The sequence below is a fragment of the Microtus pennsylvanicus genome, chromosome 5, assembly GCF_037038515.1.
Source record: "Microtus pennsylvanicus isolate mMicPen1 chromosome 5, mMicPen1.hap1, whole genome shotgun sequence".
NCBI classification, from domain to species: Eukaryota; Metazoa; Chordata; class Mammalia; order Rodentia; family Cricetidae; genus Microtus; species Microtus pennsylvanicus.
In genome coordinates this window covers 91,947,831-91,970,123 of record NC_134583.1, presented here as the reverse complement: position 1 = coordinate 91,970,123, position 22,293 = coordinate 91,947,831, and the positions used below count along the sequence as shown (strand labels likewise).

The following is a 22,293-nucleotide window of genomic DNA, read 5'->3' as shown; positions in this document are numbered from 1 at the left end:
GAACTCCACCCATTGATTCTCAGAACTTCTAACTCATTCTTCCTTTTCCCTCCTTAGGCCCTCATGGGTCCAGATCTTTTGTTTACTGTTTCTAGAAAACCCCAAAACTGCTTTGGCCTCCACCCCTACCCTAGACCCTGCAACTCTCCTCCATGTCCCTTCAGTCTCTGATACCTCCTCTCACTCCTGCCCAGAGGCTATGGAGTCCTTACACTTACTGTAGCTTTGTCTTCTAGACCAACCCCTCACAGACACACAGCTTACCCTCTTTGTTGATGGAAGCTCTCTCATGGACAGATATGCCAGGAGACTTCTGCAGTGGTCACTTCCACTAAAACAGTGAGTCAACCATTTACTACTGGGGACCAATTCACAAAAGGCTGAATTCATCAGTTTTACTAGAGCACTCCAAATAGCTAAGGGCCAACCAGCTATCTACACAGACTCTAATTAAGCCTTTTGAGTACTATGTTTTTCTGTTGGCTTAGCAGTTTCACAAGAATCTACTAATATTTAATTATTGCGTGAGGCCCACACTCCCATGCCAGTCACTCCAGCCATGAACTGGAGGGCTTTCTGATTCTGTGGTCCAGGCTCTGCCACTCCCGATACTTGTAATTTTAAATGAAGTCTCTATTGTTCTATTTACCAACAAAGACCTGGAATCTGGGTTTGGGGGTGAAAACCTCCTAGATCAGAGAAACTGAGAAGCAACCAGGTAACTGCTTTTTGGCTAGAGACCAGCAAGAGACATGTCTGTTCATTCATTCCAAAATCAAAACGGAAGCAAAACTCAAGTCTCTACCCTTTCTTTCCTGTGTGTCTTCTCTATCCAAATTGCTGGCTTCTCTATGGCCAGTTCCAGTTAGCTAGTCACTAGCTTTGCACCCCAATTCAAGGTAAACTTTATTTAACAGTTGTAGAGTGTCACAGTACACTCAATCAAAATTCCTGCAATATTTTCCCCCTTTTCTCTAAATAAAAAGGAAAGGTTTTAACTCTAACATACTAAAACTATATATAATAAAGACAATTATCAGGTAATAATTACATTCACAATATCCAGTCTATCTGTAGTTGGAAAATTTGGAAAAATATTATATTATGTACCCTATGTTAGCGAGTCCAAAGTTTTATAGCTAAAATATGTTCTATCATAACTTATATTACTATCGTAAAGTATTTTTTAGACCTTCTTAGATAAACAACTTAAGCTTTTATGTTTCTCAACCTTATAAACTTTACATCCCTTATGTAAATTACTTTTCTGAATTTGGTGACAAGGAAAACTGTAAAACTCTATCTGTTCTTCAACCCCCTCAGAGACCCGAGAAGGACATAATATTACCTGAGTAAACAGTGCAGAGCAAGGCACTTCCAAAGCTATAGAAATGAGAGACCCAGCTTGCTGCCTGGCCAGTCACCCAAGATTCCTCTGCAATGTTGGGGCTTCTATCTTTGTCTTACAGACCTAGAATACCTTTGGCTTATAGGTCTGGAATATTCTTTGGCTTACAGGCCTAGAATATCTGAAATTCTCTATATTGCCCAAATATAGGTGTGGAGAAGGAGTGGGTTTCTGTGGCTTTTTCAATTTCATGTGGTTTAATTCTGGAAATTTTCCCTTTGGTTTTTTTTTTAAATTTTTCATTTCTCTTTTGTAACTATCTCCTTAAATTTTGATTTCTGTGTTGCATACTATGGTTTTAATGTCTACCATTCTTTTTCACCTAAACATTCTATTATTAGAGAATATTAGTTAAAGGTAAAAAAAAATCACATTTTTTATGCTGTGGAATATTTGTTTAATGATGCAAAGATGTGTTGCATTCTTTTATATTGTATTTGTTTAACTTTGTGAGGCTGTGTTACTGTGTCAGTCTAAAACAGCTGACAGGTTTAATAAAGGTCTGAACGGCCAATAACCAGACAAAAAAAAAAAAGAATAGGCGGGTCTGACAGGCAGAGAGAATAATCTGGGGAGAAAAGATCAAAGAGGACAACAGTAGGGTCCAGCCACCCAATCTCAGAGTCAGCCATGGAGTAAGAGTGAAAATAAGAGAAAGGTATAAGCCCAGAGGCAGAAGGTAGATGGTACATTTTAGTTAAGAAAAGCTGGCTAAGACCTTATTGACTTCCCAAGGAAAGCCTTACCAGCTCTGAAGAGTGGGCGGGGGATGGGAAGAAGAGGAGAGGTGGGAGGTGGGCAAAGGGGAGGGAGGGAGAACTGGGGTTGGTATGTAAATGAAAAGTAAATTTTTAAAAGAAAACATAGAAAGAAAGAAAAAAAAGAAAGAAGGAAGAAAGAAAAGCTGGCTAGAAACAAGTCAAGCCAAGGCTGTGCATTTATAAGTAATAACAAGACTGTGATATTCTTTTGGGAGCTGGACGTCAGGCACCCCAAAAGAGCCTAAGAGTAAGGAAACAACCAACTACATTCTATCTCAGTTTCTTTCCCTCTAGATGTTGGGACATATGTTTATCTTAAACATTTATGCTGGTGTATGCTTTTTTTTTTAAGTGTTACTGGTGATTGTATAACATTCTTGGAAGAGTTCTTGCTTTTCTTGTTTATTTGGTCAGCCATATGGGTAGAGTTTTAGTGACCTGAACTTTCTGAAGCATGTTCATATTGTCCTGTAGACAAATACCCACCAGATTCAAGGATATGGGGGAAGTTTAGAACTGTAGGCAGTAGGCATCACTAAATCCCCTTTTTCTTCTCTCTCATTTTCTCCTGTGTGCTGATATGGTACAAAGCTATGGCTGAGATCCCCTCTAGAGCCAAGTCTCTTGCCAACCCTAAAATGGCTCCCTTAATGTAGATATCTTCTTCCCTGCTCCTATATCCACCCTTCCTACATCTCCACCCTCCCACTCTCCCAAGCTCTTCCCAATCCTTCCCTTCTCTCTTGTCTCTACCCCCCTCTCCCCTTCGCTCACCCTCACCCTTACCCCCACTTCTACCCCCACCCCCATGCTCCCAACTTTTGCCCTGCGATCTTGTTTGTTTCCAATTTCCAGGAGGATCTATATATGTTTTTCTTTGGGTTCACCTTATTACTTAGCTTCTCTAGTCTTATGAACTATAGGTTTAATGTCTTTTGTTTATGGCTAGAGTCCACTAATGAGTGAGTACATACCATATTCATATTTTTGGGTCTGGGTTATCTCACTCAGGATAGTGTTTTCTATTTCCATCCATTTGCATGTAAAATTTAAGATGTCATTGTTTTTTACCACTGAGTAGTACTCTAATGTGTATATATTCCATACTTTCTTTATCCATTCTTCCATTGAGGGGCACCTAGGTTGTTTCCAGGTTCTGGCTATTGCAAATATTGCTGCTATGAACATAGTTGAACAAATGCTTTTGTAGTATGATTGGGCGTCTCTTGGGTATATTCCCAGGAGTGGCATTGCTGGATCCTGAGGTGATCCCAGGTGTCCTCGGGGATGTCCCCAGCTAGGTCCTTGGGCAGCAGAGGAGAGGATTCCTGAACTCTTCTTGTCCCACTATCACACTGATGATTTTCTCAAATATCATCATAGAATCTTTGTCTGGCGATGGATGGAGACAGAGACAGAGACCCTCATCAGAGCAACGGACTGAGCTCCCAAGGTCCAGTTGAAGAGCAGAAGGAGGGAGAAGACGAGCAAGGAAGTCAGGACTGCGAGGGGTTGGTCCACCCACTGAGGCAGTGTGCCTGTTCTAATGGGAGCTCACCAAATCCAGCTGGACTGGGACTGAATGAGCATGTGATCAAACTGGACTCTCTGGATGTGGCTGACAACGGGGGCTGACTGAGAAGCCATTGATAAAGGCACTGGAACTTGTTTCTACTGCATGTACTTGCTTTTTGGGATCCTAGTCTGTTTGGGTGCACAGCTTCTTAGGCCTGGATGTAGTGGGGAGAGCCTTGGACTTCCTACAGGGCAGGGTTACCTGCCCTTTCTTAAGAAGGAAGAGGGAGGGAGGAGGATAAGTGGGGGAGCGGCAGGGGAATGGGAGGAGGAAGGAAATGTAAATTTTGAATGGAAAAATAAAAAAAAAAGAAAAAAGCTATGGCTGCTTTACTGGGGAAAATGTGGGAATATTCAGAGACATAAGGAAGGAAATTATAAGTTAATATGATCAGGACACAAGCTTGCCTACATTGTGCTGCATTTCCTTAAGGAATGGGGAGCACGGTGGATGCACTTCAGTGAAGCTTATGACAGCCAGGGCTTTTCTTTCAGAATATGGAGCTTGTCATATGTAGTCCCATGGCTGAATGGGGAAGATACTGAGGTGGAGTACTCAGGCAGTGACCGGCACATTGTACATGGGTAGCAATCAGACCATTTAGTACAGTGGCCACAGGAGAGGCCAATTTTCATATTTGATAATTTTTATTTATGGCTACAGAAAACTTACATGCAAGGCAGTACAAGATGGTGTTTGACTGAATACCAGAGTTCCTGATGCCTGATCCCCAGGATTGATAGTCATACTGATAGGTATTGTTTCTGTAACATATTACCATCACTAAAAATCCAATTATTTTCATCAAAACCCACTCATTGAAAGACTCAAGACTTAGGACAACAACAGACAGATGGTAAAATGCAAGAAGAGTAATTTATTAGTGCAAGACGTTGGAACCTTCACATTGGGCAAGGAAAGTCAGTTTATCCGTGAGGACCAAAGGAGTCGAGAAGAAGCATCTTTCATTATGGATGTAAACCACAATATAATAAAACTTGTGTCTGGAAATAAACAGAAAGCAAGAGAAGAAAGGTGAGCAGAGTCAGGCAGCTCCTGGAGAATAAATGTTAACAAACTAGTGCTCCATGAGAGAGAGGTCTGGAAAGACCTGCAAAGTGTGCTTGGGGGAAGTTCTGAATTCTTCTAGGGAAATTACATCAAATAATGCATAAGAGTGGAAACTCGTTCCAAATTCAGGCAAATACACTCTGAATGGGCTCAACAGTGTGGCTCAAATCCTTCTGTTTTTGTGATCAGGAGGGTTACAGAGCAGATCACAGCTTCCTAGGTACAACTCTCTCTGATGATTTACAAATGTGAACTCTACCTTCATTCCAATGGAATAATCAGTGCAGACCCAGAGTAGAAGTGGGTAAGAAGTAATGGAAACAGGAGGTTCACAGGCTCCTGGCAGGGCCAGCAAAGGTGGCAGAGAAATGTGTCCTGCTGATATTTTGCTCTTAAGGAGGTTGTCTCAAGCTCCTTTCTCCCATATATGTACTAATCATTCAGGAACACTCCCCACAGCATTGGATAGAGATAATATTCTCTCATCATGAAGATGTAGGCTTCATGCAAGTTTCAAGTAGATTGGCAATAGAGTTATCCCTGAGTCTTCCCTTTGTAGGGCTCCATTGTTCCTTGTTAGGGTGCCTTGGGAGTGTTGTGTCCAGGATGGAACTCTAGAAGGAGGCATCTATCCCAGGCCCTGTTTATAACTGAATTCAAATCAGCAGTGTATGTCTGAACCAACCTGCCGCTGGTGACCTCAAATTACATTGCCTCACCCAATCATGTGTTCCCCATAGAATGTCAGGCCAACTTCATTAGTGGCCTTCTGAGTGTGTAAAGCAAAGTGAACATACCAATATAGCTCCTATGCTAGTTTTTTGTAGGACGTTCAGATTTTTGTCTACACATCGCTTCACTGTCAATTTTGCTTCAACAGCCTCTGGAGGTGCATTGTATCTCTCAAGCTCCGTCCTCAGTTTTTCCTCATTCAACAGTAGGAAGGCAAAGCTTTCACGCTTAACTGCATAACAGACTGGGCCGGCATTAGCTGGAGAGTGTAAGGAGAAAGAATCTAGTTAGTCAAAATTACTGCTCATATTTAATTAATTATTTTTGCAGGAGTGTCTCTGACTTAGGGCTGCAGACTGGACAGCATAACCAGTCTTATGGCTCCCTCCTGTGACGACACTGAAGCAAGACAGATGACCTCCTCAAGATCACACAGCAAGGGACTGAGGAAAGAGAATTATTGACTCTATGTTTCTGTATTTCAATCCACATTTATGATCCCCAATGCTTCTCTGGCTGCATAAATTCTCTTTTCTAGCATTAAGAGTTGGAGTTTTGACTGCATCTTCAGTAGCATTTTCATGAGTCTTTGATAGTTGAAAAAGGAATTTTTGTGTCATTCAACTTTGACATAAATAATTTTATAAGAGATGGGAAAAGTAAAAACCAAGCAGAGTGCTTATGTGTAGAAAGGTCACAGTTTGAAATAGATGGAATTAAGTCATGGCATGAAGCACAATTCCAGGTAAAAAGCTTATGTTACAGGAGTTGATCATTTTCTTTTAAATTATTTTTTTAAACAGGGTTCTATTGTGTAGCTCTGACTGTTCTGGAATCAATCTGTAGATCATGCTGGTACCGAACTCAGAGATCTGCCTGCTTCTGTCTCCCAAGTGCTGAGATTAAAAGCATGTGCTACCACCTAGCTGAGTTGATTGGTTTTGATACACACCAGAGCATATCTAGGAAACTGTGAAAAGCTTTGTGCTTCCACAGTGATTCTCAGATTTACTTCTAGAGAGGCTGACAAAGGAAGCTGATGTCACCTGATGGTTTCTAAAGTCCTATGATGAATATTTGGGTAGAGATGAAGAAATCAACTTTCCTAATCTAGGCTTCACATTCTTTTCAACACTTTTTAAAAAGCAAATCAACAACAGTAACACAAATCTCACACATCTCCTGAGGTGTCGTGGTCTGTCCCCAGACCAAAGTTCCTTGTTTCAGCTTCACCTAACTTGGATTACTGTGATGAGCCACCAGACCCAGTTTTTCCAAGGACATGATGATACTACCCTTAGGAGGCGCCCAAACAGCATCTGATGTGAGCCTAAAGCATGTCCCATCAGTCTGTGGGGATGTGTTGTAGACTATAGGAAAAGGGGTATTTAGGCAGACAGGAGGAGACACAGAAAAGAGAGTAACTGCCCATGAAACTTGCTTCCCTTTGAAGGTACAGAGTATGTAGGAATGTTTTTTTTTACACACAAATGGATTGTTTGCAAAAAATTGGTTAATTTTAGAATAATAGACATTGTGGTGGTAATGACGGCACTGTTTCTATCCCCGTTATTGGAGGACCCCCCCAGAAAACTGATTGGACTTCATCAGCCTGCTTGTCCTAGAGTCTAGTGGAGAGATTTGAGATGTATTACTCAGAGACTGGGAAAATTCTGACTGTGAACAGAGTTCTCTCAAGTCCCCTTCCCAGATACAAAGACAATAAACTGAAAAATAGCACAACCAGAACAATCCTTCCAATAAAAACCTTTCCTGAATTTTGTTCCTAATGGCCTTTTTGTCCCTGCCACTCTTACCCTATCAAACTTCCTAAGTAGGAGAAAATTAGTTGATTGTATCTGGGCTTTTAGAAGGGCTAGTGAAAGGGGTGGGAGAAGTCTTAGATTGTCTTTTCCTACCTCAACCTTATCACACATAAACTTACCAACTGTTCAAAGAGGTGAACTTACTAGGAGCTGTGCCTGGATTGATCATAAATCATGCTCACCTTCATAGCAACAAACAGCCAGGATGACCAGGAGAAGACACAGGATCAGCCTCATGGTGCTCAGTTTGTTCACAGACTCAGCAAACAGTGAGCAAATGGATTCTACCTGAGCCCCTGGGGACCAGGGGTATTTATATGTGGTGAGCCTTACTGGTCCCTCCCTTCAGGCAGTTTACAAGACCTGCATCAGTGAGGGCTGATCCCCTCACCTCCTTCCACCCTGTTGGGCCAGAGCCCAGCAGAACAGCCTCATGGGAACATCACTGTTTCTTCAGGTGACCTTTCACATCCCCAGGAAGCAATCTGTGATGTTTCAGTTTACTTTTGAGCTTTTGATTATTACACTTGAGTTCCTTTCTTCTCAACAGGAACAAGTGGCTTCTGACAATGGATGACATTCTTTGGGGCACAGAATCTCCAAATACCATTCCTGGAAATGAGAGCTTTGCATTTAGACCTTGTCAACATTTCATCCAAACCCTAGCATTTAACTACATCAAAATATCAAGATGACCTGACAGGAATAACCTCAATGTACTAGAAACTACAACAAAGTAGAGTCCAAATTAGTTAAAAAAGGGAACACTGAATAAGAGAAAGTAAAAAATATAGAGAAGAAAGCATAGGAAAATCAATGAAACAATGACACAGTTCTTGAAAACTATGAACAAATCTGAGAAATGCACCTCTAGACTAGGGTAGAAAATGAAAAACATGAAATGGAAAGAAAGAAATTAGCAGTTATACCACAGAAAGGAATAAAAGGATTGGTAGGGGTCCTTATGGTCAACTTCATCCCAACCAATATGACAGAACACAGGAGCACTTTCTGAACATATTTATTCTATCAAGATGGACTCCTGAAGAATTTTTAAAAATCTGAATAGACAACAATTTGTGATTGGAGTCTATATGTAGCAAAAATTCACAAACCAAGAATAATAAGACCAGAACAAAATGGCTTTACTACTGAATTCTGTCAAACATGTGGAGACCTAAGATTATTTATTGTTATTCTATTCCAAAACTACTTTGTAGGAAATTGTTCCTAAAACATTCTATGAGGGCAGCATTTCTCTGATCCAAAATCACACAAAGGTGCATGCACATGAATGCATACACACACACACACCCAAACCCACAAACTCTAGTATCCTCAATAAACATATTGTAAGAATAATCATCAAAATTCCAGCAAACAAAATCCAACAGCACAACGGAACGATTATCTGCTCTTGTCCACAGTGTTGCAAGGATGACTCAGCATATGCAGATCGGTGCACATTATGCTGCGTCAGCATAATGAAGATGAAAGAAAAAAGAAAAAGAAAAAGCCTTCATCCTCTTACTAGCTGAAGGAAAGCCATCATGTAAAACTCAGCAAGAATCTTTTTATGGGCTGGCAAAATTGTTCAGTAAATAAAGATGCTTGCCACCCAGGATACAAGATCACCTTAAAAAAAAATCAGTAGCCCTCCTATACACACATTATAAAGAAGCAGAGAGGGAAATCAGAGAAACATCACCTTTCACAATAGCCACAAATAGCATAAAGTATTTTGGGGTAACACTAACCAAGGAAGTGAAAGATCTTTTGACAAGAACTTAAAGCTTTGAAGAAAGAAATTGAATAGGATACCAGAAAATGGAAGAATATCCCATGTTCTTGGATTGGTAGGATCAACATAGTAAAAATGGCAATTCTACCAAAGGCAATCTATAGATTCGGTGCAATCCCCATCAAAATCCCAACAAAATTCTTTATAGACCTTGAGAGAACAATAATCAACTTTATATGGAAAAACAAAAAACCTAGGATAGCCAAAACAATCTTATACAATAAAGGAACTTCCAGTGGCATTACCATTTCTGATTAAAAACTCTATCACAGAGCTACAGTAATGAAAACAGCTTGGTATTTGCATAAAAACAGAGACGTTGATTAATGGAATCCAATCAAAGATGTGGATATTAATCCATAAACTTATGACCACCTAATTTTTGACAAAGAAGCTAAAATTATACAATGAAAGAAAGAAAGCATCTTTTACAAATGGTGTTGGCATAACTGGATGCTAACCTGTAGAAGAATGAACATAGATCCATATCTATCACCACGCACAAAACTCAAGTCCAAATGGATTAAAGACCTCAATATAAATCTGACCACACTGAACCTGATAGAAGAGAAAGTAGGAAGTAGCCTGCAATACATGGGCATGGGAGACCCTTTCTCTACGTATAACCCCAGTAGCACAGACAATAAGAACAACAATGAATACATGGGATCTCCTGAAACTGAGAAGTTTCTGTAAAGCGAAGGACACAGTCATTAAGACAAAAAGGCAACCTACTGAATGGGAGAAGATCTTCACCAACCCCACATCAGAGAAAGGTCTGATCTCCAAATTTATAAAGAACTCAAGAAGCTAGATATTAAAATTCTAAATAACCCAATGAAAAAAAATGGGGCACTGATCTGAACAGAGAATTCTCAATGGAAGAATTTCAAATGGCCAAAAGATCCTTAAGGTCATGTTCAACTTCCTTAGCTATCAGGGAAATGAAAATCAAAACAACTTTGAGATGCCATCTTACACTTGTCCGAATGACTAAAATCAAAAACACCAATGATAACCTATGCTGGAGAGGATGTGGAGTAAGGGGAACACTCATTCATTGCTGGTGGGAATGCAACTTGTGCAACCACTTTGAAAATCAGTGTGGCCGTTTCTCAGAAAACTGGGAGTCCACCTACCTTAGGATCCAGCAATACCACTCTTAGGAATATACCCAAGAGATGCCCAATCATACTACAAAAACATTTGCTCAACTATATTCATAGCAGCATTATTTGTAATAGCCAGAACCTGGAAACAACCTAGATGCCCTTCAATGGAAGAATGGATGAAGAAAGTGTGGAATATCTACACATTAGAGTACTATGCTGCGGTAAAAAACAATGACTTCTCGAATTTTGCATGCAAATGGATGGAAATAGAAAACACTATCCTGAGTGAGGTAACCCAGACCCAAAAAGATGAATATGGGATGTACTCACTCATAATTGGTTTCTAGCCATAAATAAGGGACACGGAGCCTACAATTGGTGATCCTAAAGAAGCTAAGTAAGAAGGTGAACCAAAGGAAAAACATATAGTTATCCTCTTGGCTATGGGAAGTAGACAAAGTTGCCAGGGAGAAAAGTGGGATCTTGGGGGTGGGGTGGGATGGGGGTAAGGGGAGATGGGGAGAGAAAAGGGAGAAGGGGAGGAAGGGGGGAACTTGGAGAAAAAGGAGGATTGGGATAAAGGAAGGTTGGATAGGGGAGCACGGAAGCACAATTCTTAGTTAAGGGAGCCACCTTAGGGTTGGCAAGAGATTTGAACCTAGAGTGGCTCCCAGGTGCTCAATCCGAGGTCCCCAGTTAATTCCTTGGGCAGTTGGGGATAGGGAACCTGAAATGACCCTATCCTATAGCAATACTGATGAATATCTTGCATATCATCATAGAACCTTCATCTGGTGATGGATGGAGATAGAGACAGAGACCCACACTGGAGCACTGGACTGAGCTCCCAAGGTCCCAATGAGAAGCAGAAGGAGGGAGAACAAGAGCAAAGAAGTTGGGACCACGAGGGGTGCACCCACCCACTGAGACAGTGGAGCTGATCTATTGGGAGCTCACCAAGGCCAGCTGGACTGTGACTGAAAAAGCATGGGATAAAACTGGACTCTCTGAACATGGCGAACAATGAGAGCTGATGAGACGCCAAGGACAATGGCAAGGGGTTTTGATCCTACGTAATGTGCTGGCTTTGTGGGAGCCTACCCAGTTTGGATGTTCACCTTCCTAGATATGGACGGAGGGGGAGGACCTAGGACTAACCACAGGGCAGGGAACCCTGACTGCTCTTTGGACTGGAGAGGGAGGGGGAAAGGAGTGGGGGGTGGGGAAGAAGGGTGGGAGGAGGGGGAGGGAAATGGGAGGCTGGGAGGAGGTGGAAACTTGTTTTTTTTCCCTCATTTTCTCAATAAAAAAAGATAGGAAAAAAAAAGGCAAAAGAAAATCAGTGTGGCCATTTCTCAGAAAACTGGGAGTCCACCTACCTTAGGATCCAGCAATACCACTCTTAGGAATATACCCAAGAGATGCCCAATCATACTACAAAAACATTTGCTCAACTATATTCATAGCAGCATTATTTGTAATAGCCAGAACCTGGAAACAACCTAGATGCCCCTCAATGGAAGAATGGATAAAGAAAATGTGGTACATCTACATACTAGAGTACTACTCAGCGGTTAAAAACAATGACATCATGAACTTTGCATGCAAATGGATGGAAATAGAAAACACTATCCTGAGTGAGTTAACACAGACCCAAAAATACAAATATGGTATGTACTCAGTCATTAGTAGATTCTAGCCATAAACAAAGGACATTGAGCCTATAGTTCTTGATACTAGAGAAGCCAAGTAATAAGGTGAACCCTTAGAAAAACATATATAGATCCTCCTTGAAATTGGAAGCAGACAAGATTGCCAGACAAATGTTGGGAGCATTGGGGTTGTGGTGGGACAGGGGGACGTGGAGAATGGGAGAGAGAAGAGAGAAGGGGAGGGTCAGGGTGAACGTAGGCAAGTGGGATGGTTGTGATTGAGGAAGGACAAGTATGGGAACAGGGAAGGAGATATCTTAATTAAGGGAGCCATTTTGGTGTAGGCAAGAGTCTTGGCACTAGAGGGGTTCCCAGGTGTCCACGGGAATTTCTCAAGCTAGGACACTGGGCAGTAGAGGAGAGGGTGCCTGAACTTGCCTTGTTCTGTAGTCAGATGAATGACTATCTTTAATATCACCATAGAACCTTCATCCTGCGATGGATGGAGATAGAGACAGAGACCCACATCTGAGCACTAAACTGAGCTCTCAAGGTCCAGTTGAAGAGGAGACGAGGGGAGAAGATGAACAAGGAAGTCAGGACTGCGAGGGGTTGGTCCATCCTCTGAGACAGTGTGCCTGATCTAATGGGAGCCCACCAAATCCAGCTGGACTCGGACTGAATGAGCATGTTATCAAACTGGACCCTCTGAATGTGGCTGACATTTGGGGCACACTGAGAAGCCAGTGATAATGACATTGGGATTTGTCTCTACTGAATGTACTGGCTTTTTGATATCCTAGTCTATTTGATGCATAACATCCTAAGCTTAGATGGAGGGGGGGCCCTTGTAGCTCCCACAGGGCAGGGTACCCTGCCCTTTCTCAGGACTGGAGGGGAAATGGGAGGGTGGATGGGGGAGCAGGACGGAAATGGGAGGAGGGGAGGAAGTGGAAATTTTGAATGGTATTATTTATAAAGCGATAATATATATATATATATATATATATATATATATATATATATATATATGACATGTGTTCATCCCTGTGGTCCCCATGGTGAAAGGAGAGAACTGTCTACCACTGATTGTCCTCTGACCTTCACGTGCTTGCCCAGATACATGCATGCCCACACATGCACATCATGTAAGTAATGTAATAATATTTTTTGTTTCTTTTTGAGATAGGATTTCTCTGTATGAAAGTTCTGACTGTCTAGGAGCTCCCTTTGTGGACTAGGCTGGACTTGAATTCTGCCTCCTGAGTGCTGAGATTAAAGATGTGTTTCAGTACCACCTGTCAATAATTTTATTTATTTATTTATTTATTTATTTATTTATTTATTTATTTATTACGTATACAATATTCTGTCTGTGTGTATGTCTGCAGTTCAGAAGAGGGCACCAGACCTCATTACAGATGGTTGTGAGCCACCATGTAGTTACCGAAAATTGAACTCAGGACGTTTGGAAGAGCAGGCAATGCTCTTAACACTGAGCCATCTCTCCAGCACCCTGTCAATAATTTTTTAAAAATTAACCATAAAAGCACAGACTGAATTATTCCTTCAAAATGTTTCTCAATATAAAAAGTGCTTATAATAAGCCAAGTACATCCTGTAACAAAGTGTGTCCATTTTTTCCATTTATTCAAGCTGTGGGAGTCTTACCCACAGCAACCATACACAGAAATGTCATAGGCAGTCATATTGGAAAGAGGACAGAATGCTATCAGTGTCTGAAGATGCCATGATCTTATATGTAGAAAACACAAATATTCTACAAAAACCAGTTAAAATTTATTAACCAACTGAGCACGGCTCTCAGTTGCAAACCAGCTCATAAAGCAGCAGTGTCAGTAAACGCTAACCTCAAGTTATCCCAACCATAGGTCGTGCGTATATGTGTGCTGCGGTGTGCAGGTGCAGGTCAGACGACAACTGTGTCAGTTCTTTCCTTCTAAGGTCTGTGCCTCGGGTATTGAGCTCACGTGGTCAGACTCGGCCACAAATACCTTTGTGCATTGAGTCCTCTAGTTGGCCCAACTTATCTTAAATGAAACTGATTTATTAACTGCAAGGACCAACAGTCTTGGAGATATGATGACGAGAGTATTGCCTGCCATCACTGCCAGGTTCATTTATTTATTGGGTGCTGGGACAACCATTTTATCACTGTTAACACCTTATTTCTTTCCAAAGACTCTGGCTCTCTTTGTACAGAATCTGTGACTGAATCATCCTTGCAATGTGGTTTTAGAGCAGCTGAGACATAAACCTGCCCCACACATGTGAAGGAAGCTGGACACCTGCAGTTTCTGACCTCCATTTGGAAGCCTGAGACAGGTTGCTTCTGGAGAGAGAAAAACTCAGAGCAGAAGCACAAGTGCCCTGGTCCTTGTGTCTTCTCTTGTTGTCTATTAAAAAGCTTCACAAAGAAGCTTTGTCTTCACCCAGTGACCATTGTTCACTCTCCAGAGAATGGCCTCACCAAGTATCCAGGTACAAATGAAATCACAGTCCCTTCAGCATAGAGTGTGATACTTTTAGAAATGGAAATCGTTTAAGTGTCTTCTAGCCCATCAGGTGCCAGAGCAGGGACATAAGTCTGGGACACCAGGTAGAGCCCCTTTACAGCCTGACCAACAATGCAGAGTCCCAATTATTTTTGAAGGCCTTTACTTGACTGAAGATTCAGCTTTGGGAACGAGCTGTGAGTTCCCGTGAAGGAGAGCTCACGTGCACTTTCTGGAGAAGTCAGCTTTGTTCTTGGCAGCTTCTTCTGCAGAATGATGGAAAGAACAACATCCTTAGCAATCAACAGCAAAGCACATTAGCGGATAATCAGAACACGCACTCCTTCCTGACACTCCTGTTTATTTCTGCTGTTTTAATTCTTTAGTATATCATCAGCCAACTATTCTTTTCTTGTTCCTTGTTCCTTCAACTTTTCCCCTTGTCTTTAACTGATCTAGGTTTTGAGACACAAGATTTTGTCTTGTCAGTTTCTTAATCTCATATGTTCATGTTCTTTGCCTTACTTGACCTTCGTGAGTAGCAACTGTCCTTGGGCCCCTGAACTTCTCCCAATGATCAACCTCATTGCTGATATCATCGTGTTGGATATTTTTTAGTGTCGACCATATCACTATTTTTATTTTCATTGAAAGAAGTGTGCTGTGAGCTCAAATTAGGCATGAGCTGTATTTCCCATTTTCATATATACTTGAAGCACAAAATATAACAACATTTTGTATTTTAGTTCTTTTCAAAAAATTTCCATTAAAACTCTTCTTTGACGATTTCATAGACGTACATAATGCGTTTTGCCTGGCCTCCTTCATATACTCTCTTGTCTCCCTCTTACTTCTACTTCCCGCCTCCCCACAAGCCTCTCTCCTGCATTCATGCCTTATTGTTTTGTTTTGGTACCACTTAGTTAAGCCAGGTCTGTCTGTGTGAGCAGGGTTTGGAGTGACAGCGGTCTTTTGGGGAAAATCCTTTCCTAGGTCTGTGTCCCATAGTATGTCCCTTTGCCTTTTCATCTAGCAGTCACAGAGTTTTACGATTATGTTAAAGTTTTTGATTCATTTGGAGGTGTCTTTTGTGCAGGAAAAGGATATCCTTATTTGCAGATTACATGATTCTTTATATAAAAGATCCTGAGGACTCTATCAGAAAATGCTAAGATCTGATAAAGCTGATAAAACTCTTAGATCTGCAAAGTAGCAGAATATAAAATTAACACATAAAAGCCAGTAGCATTCCTATAGTGACAATATATGGAGAAACAAATCCCACCCACAGCATATGCTCAAAAACATTGAAAGAACTTACAAATAAGAAATATCATGGTAGAACAGTGTTGGTACAGGCCTTTAATCCTAATACTATGGAGCAGAGGCAGGTGGATCTTTGTGAGTTCAAGGCCAGCCTGATCTACAAGAACTAGTTTCAGCCATAAATAAAGGTCAGTGAGTCTATAATTTGATATCCTAAAGAAGCTAAATAAGAAGGTGAACCCAAAGAAAAACATATAGCTATCCTCCTGGGTAGGGGAAGTAGACAATATTGCCAGACAAAAAATCGGGATCTTAAGGCTGGGGTGGGAGGGGGGTAAGGGGAGATGGGGAGAGAAAAGTGAGAAGGGTAGGATGGGGAGAACTTGGGGCAACGAGATGATTGGGATAAAGGAAGGTTGGATAGGGGAGCAGGGAAGCACATATCTTAATTAGGGGAGCCATCTTAGGGTTGGGAAGAGACTTGGACCTAGAGGGGCTTCCAGGTGCCCAAGGCGAGGTCCCCAGTTAGTTCCTGGGGCAGCTGAGGATAGGGAACCTGAAATGATCCTATCCTATAGCCATACTGATGAATATTTTGCATATCACCATCGAACCTTCATCTGGCGATGGATGGAGATACAGACAGAGACCCACACTGGAGGGAGGGGGAGAGGAGTGGGGGGAGGGAGAGAGGAGTGGGGGGAGGGGGAGAGGAGTGGGGGGACGGGGGAGGAGTGGGAGGCTGGGAGGAGGCGGAAATTTTTTTTTCTCAATAAAAAAAAAAGAAAAAAAAAGAACTAGTTTCAGGACAGCTAGGGCTGTTACAAAGAGAAACCTTGGCTTGAAAAAAAACAAAACAAATACACAAAACAAAACAAAAAAAATCACACAGTGAAATTAACCAGGTCCAAAGTCTACACATTTCAATATATTCCCATAAAGTTACACTAACTATTCTGAAGTTGTGCAGCTTCAAACAGGATTTCTTTTACAATTTTTATTTATTTGTTTATTTTTTTAATAAAAGAAAAAAAATTTCCGCCTCCTTTCAGCCTCCCATTTCCCTCCCCGTCCTTCCACTCCTCTCCCCCTCCCCCCCACTCCTCTCCCCCTCCCTCTCCAGTCTGAAGAGCAGTCAGGGTTCCCTGCCCTGTGGAAAGTCCAAAATCCTCCCCCCTCCATCCTGGTCTAGGAAGGTGAACATCCAAACTGGCTAGGCTCCCACAAAGCCAGAACATGAAGTAGGATCAAACCCCAGTGCCATTGTCCTTGGCTTCTCAGCAGCCCTCATTGTCCGCCATATTCAGAGAGTCCGGTTTTAACCCATGCTTTTTCAGTCACAGTCCAGCTGGCCTTGGTGAGCTCCCAATAGATCAGCCCCACTGTCTCCGTGGGTGGGTGCACCCCTTGTGGTCCTGACTTCTTTGCTCATGTTCTCCCTTCTTTTGCTCCTCATTGGGACCTTGGGAGCTCAGTCCAGTGCTCCAGTGTGGGTCTCTGTCTCTATCTCCATCCATCACCAGATGAAGGTTCTATGGTGATATGCAAGATATTCATCAGTATGGCTATAGGATAGGGTCATTTCATGTTCCCTATCCTCAGCTGCCCCAGGAACTAACTGGGGACATCGCCCTTGGCACCTGGGAGCCCCTCTAGGTCCAAGTCTCTTGCCAACCCTAAAATGGCTCCCTTAATTAAGATATGTGCTTCCCTGCTCCCCTATCCAACCTTCCTTTATCCCAATCATCCCGTTTTCCCAAGTTACCCCCATCCTCCCCTTCTCACTTTTCTCTCCCCATCTCCCTTTTCTCCCCTCCCACCCCAACCCCAAGATCCCAATTTTTTGCCCGGCAATCTTGTCTACTTCTCATAACCAGGAGGATAGCTATATGGATTTCTTTGGGTTCACCTTCTTATTTAGCTTCTTTAGGATATCAAATTATAGACTCAACAACCTTTATTTATGACTAGAAACCAATTATGAGTGAGTACATCCCATGTTCATCTTTTTGGGTCTGGGTTACCTAACTCAGGATAGCGTTTTCTATTTTCATCCATTTGCATGCAAAATTTGAGAAGTCATTGTTTTTTTTTTTTTTTTTTTTTTTTTTTTTTTTTTTTTTACCGCTGAGTAGTACTCTAATGTGTATATATACATCACTTTCTTCATCCATTCTTCCATTGAAGGACATCTAGGTTGTTTCCAGGTTCTGGCTATTACAAATAATACTGCTATGAACATAGTTGAACAAATGGCCTTGCCATATGATCGGGCATCTCTTTGGCATTGCTGGGTCCAGGAGTAGGTTGATCCTGAATTTCGTGAGAAACCGCCACACTGCTTTCCAAAGTGGTTGTACAAGTTTGCATTCCCACCAGCAATGGATGAGGGTATCCCTTCCTCCACAACCTCTCCAGCACAGGCTATCATTGGGGTTTTTGATTTTAGCCATTCTGACAGGTGTAAGATGATATCTCAAAGTTGTTTTGATTTGCACTTCCCTGATCGCTAAGGAGGTTGAGCATGACCTTAAGTGTCTTTTGGCCATTTGAACTTCTTCTGTTGAGAATTCTCTGTTCAGATCAGTGCCCCATTTTTTAAATTGGGTTAATTAGCATTTTAAAGTCTAGTTTCTTGAGTTCTTTATATATTTTGGAGATCAGACCTTTGTCTGTTGCGGGGTTGGTGAAGATCTTCTCCCGGTCAGTAGGTTGCCTTTTTGTCTTAGTGACAGTGTCCTTTGCTTTACAGAAACTTCTCAGTTTCAGTAAATCCCATTTATTCAATGTTGCCCTTAATGTCTGTGCTGCTGGGGTTATACCTAGGAAGCGATCACCTGTGCCCATATGTTGTAGAGTACTTCCCACTTTCTCTTCTATCAGGTTCAGTGTGTTCAGATTGATATTGAGGTCTTTGATCCATTTGGACTTGAGTTTTGTGCATGGTGATAGATATGGGTCTATTTTCATTCTTCTACAGGTTGACATCCAGTTGTGCCAGCACCATTTGTTGAAGATGCTTTCTTTCTTTCATTGTATACTTTTAGCTTCTTTATCGAAAATGAGGTGTTCATAGGTTTGTGGGTTAAAATCCACAGAAGTTCCTTTATTGTATAGGATTGTTTTGGCTATCCTGGGTTTTTTGTTTTTCCATATAAAGTTGATTATTGTCCTCTCAAGATCTGTGAAGAATTTTGATGGGACCTTGATGGGGATTACATTGAATCTATAAATTGCCTTTGGTAGAATTGCCATTTTTACTATGTTGATCCTCCCAATCCAAGAGCAAGGGAAGTCCTTCCATTTTCTGGTATCCTCTTCATTTTCTTTCTTCAATGCCTTAAAGTTCTTGTCAAATAGATCTTTCACTTCCTTGGTTAGAGTTACCCCACGATATTTTATGCTGTTTGTGGCTATCGTGAAAGGTGATGCTTCTCTGATTTCCCTCTCTGCTTCCATATCCTTTGTGTATAGGAGGGCGACTGATTTTTTGGAGTTGATCTTGTATCCTGCTACATTACTAAAGGTGTTTATCAGCTGTAGGAGTTCTTTGGTGGAGTTTTTGGGGTTGCTTATGTACACTATCATATCATCTGCAAATAACGAAAGTTTAACTTCTTCCTTTCCAATTCGAATCCCCTTGATCCCCTTATGTTGTCTTATTGCTATTGCTAAAACTTCAAGCACTATATTGAAGAGATATGGAGAGAGTGGACAGCCTTGTCGTGTTCCTGATTTTAGTGGGATGGCTTTGAGTTTCTCTCCATTTAGTTTGATGTTAGCTGTCAGTTTGCTGTAAATAGCTTTTATTATATTTAGGTATGACCCTTGTATTCCTAATCTCTACAATACTTTTATCATAAAGGGATGTTGAATTTTGTCAAAAGCTTTTTCAGAATCTAATGAAATGAACATATGGTTTTTCCCTTTCAGTTTATTTATATGATGGATTACATTGATAGATTTGCCTATGTTGAAGCAGCCCTGCATCTCTGGGATGAAGCCTACTTGATCATAATGGATAATTTTTCCAATGTGTTCTTGGATACGGTTTGCCAGTATTTTGTTGAGGATTTTTGTGTCGATGTTCATGAGTGAGATTGGCCTGTAATTCTCTTTCTTGGTTGAGTCTTTGTGTGGTTTTGGTATCAGAGTGACTGTAGCTTCATAAAGGAATTTGGCAATGACGCTTCTGTTTCTATATTGTGAAATACATTAAGGAGTATAGGCATTAGGTCTTCTTGGAAGTTCTGGTAGAATTCCACATTGAAACCATCTGGTCCTGGGCTTTTTTTGGTAGGGAGGTTTTTGATAACAGCTTCCAATTCTTCGCGACTAACAGGTCTATTTAGATTGTTCACCTGGTCCTGGTTTAACTTTGGTATATGTTATTTATCTAAAAACGTGTCCATTTCTTTTACATTTTCCAGTTTTGTGGCATACAGGCTTTTGTAGTAAGATCTAATGATTCTCTGAATTTCCTCTGTGTCTGTGGTTATGTTCCCCTTTTCATTTCTGATCTTATTAATTTGCAAGTTCGCTCTCTGCCATTTGATTAGTTTGGATAGGGGTTTGTCAATCTTGTTGATTTTCTCCAGGTACCAGCTTTTTGTTTCGTTGATCCTTTGTATTGTTTTCTGTGTTTCTATTTTGTTGATTTCAGCCCTCAGTTTGATTATTTCCAGTCTTCTACTCCTCCTAGGTGAGTCTGCTTCTTTTTTTTTTTCTAGAGCTTTCAGGTGGACTGTTAAGTCTCCAATGTGTGCTTTCTCTGTTTTCTTTAAGTGGGCATTTAGTGCTATGAACTTTTCTCTTAGGACTCTTTTCATAGTGTCCCATAAGTTTGAGTATGTTGTCCCTTCATTTTCATTGAATTCAAGGAAGACTTTAATTTCCTTCTTTATTTCTTCCTTGATCCAGGTGTGGTTCAGTAGTTGACTGTTCAGTTTCCATGAGTTTGTAGGCTTTCTGGGGGTAGCATTGTTGCTGAATTCTAACTTTAATCCATGGTGATCTGATAAGATACAGGAGGTTATGAATATTTTTTTGTAACTGTGGAAGTTTGCTTTGTTACCGAGTATGTGGTCAATTTTCTAGAAGGTTACATGAGCTGCAGAGAAGAAGGTATATTCTTTCCTATTTGGGTAGAATGTTCTATAGATGTCTGTTAAGTCCATTTGATTCATTACCTCCATTAATTCTCTTATTTCTCTGTTAGGTTTCTGTCTGATTGACCTGTCCACTGGTGAGAGAGGAGTGTTGAAGTCTCCTTCTATTAGTGTGTGCCATTTGATGGCAGCTTGAGTTTTAGTAATGTTTCTTTTATGTACCTGGGTGCTTTTATATTAAGGGCATAGATATTCAGGATTGAGACTTCATCCTGATGAATTGTTCCTGTAATGAGTATAAAATGTCCCTCTCCATCTCTTCTGATTGATTTAAGTTTGAAGTCAACTTTGTTAGAAATTAGTTTGGCCACACCTGCTTGTTTCTTAGGTCCATTTGCTTGATAAACTTTTTCCCAGCCCTTTACTCTGAGTAGGTGCCTGTTTTTGTGGTTGAGGTGTGTTTCTTGTAAAGAGCAGAATGTTGGATCCTGCTTTCATATCCAATCTCTTAGCCTGTGCCGTTTTATAGGTGAGTTGAGTCCATTGACATTAAGTGATATTAATGACCAGTGGTTGTTAACTCCGGTCACTTTTTTGGTAGTAGATTTTGTGTGCTTGCCTTCTTTGAGTTGTGCTGGCGCAGGGTCTCTAGATGTTTGAGTTATTGTCGTTATTGTTGGACTCGTTGGTTAGTGATTTTCCTTCTATTACTTTCTGTAAGGCTGGATTTGTGGCTACGTATTGTTTAAATTTGTTTTTATCCTGGTAAATTTTGTTTTCTCCATTTATAGTGAATGAAAGCTTGGCTAGGTATAGTAGTCTGGCCTTGCATCCATGGTGTCTCCGTTTCTCCAGTACATCTATCTAGGACCTTCTGGCTTTCATGGTTTCCATAGAGAAGTCAGGTGTAAGTCTGATAGGTTTACCTTTATAAGTAACTTGACCTTTTTCCTTTGCAGCTCTTAATATTCTTTCTTTATTCTGTATGTTTTGATTATTATATATCGAGGAGATTTTTTTTTTTGGTCCAGTCTATTCGGTGTTCTGTATGCTTCTTGAACCTTCAAAGGAATATCTTTCTTTAGGTTGGGAAAGTTTTCTTCTATAATTTTATTAAATATATTTTCTGGACCGTTGAGCTTTACTTCTTCTCCTTCTTCTATCCCAATTATTCTTAGGTTTGGTCTTTTTATTGTGTCCCAGATTTGCTGAATGTTTTGTGATGAGAATTTGTTGGTTTTGCTCGTTTCTTTGATCAGTGTGTTTATTTTCTCTATGGTATCTTCAGTGTCTGACATTCTTTCCTCTATCTCTTGTAATCTGTTGGTAGTACTTGTCTCTGTAGTTCCTGTTCATTTCCCCACATTTTCCATCTGCATCCTTCCCTCGGTTTGTGTTTTCTTCATTACTTCCATTTCATTCTTCAAGTCTTGAACCACTTTCCTTACCTGTTTGATTGCTTTT

At 41.0% G+C, this 22,293-nt stretch overlaps 1 protein-coding gene across 1 annotated transcript in view; it reads right to left on the bottom strand.

Annotated features, from left to right (window-relative positions):
• Positions 1–14,601: 14,601 nt before the first annotated feature.
• LOC142851375 (secretoglobin family 1D member 2-like) overlaps positions 14,602–22,293 on the bottom strand; it is a 67,169-nt gene continuing 59,477 nt past the window's right edge. The window contains exon 3 of the mRNA XM_075975228.1: positions 14,602–14,748. Coding sequence (XP_075831343.1) covers positions 14,602–14,748 — 147 coding nt within the window. The remainder of the gene's footprint in view (positions 14,749–22,293) is intronic.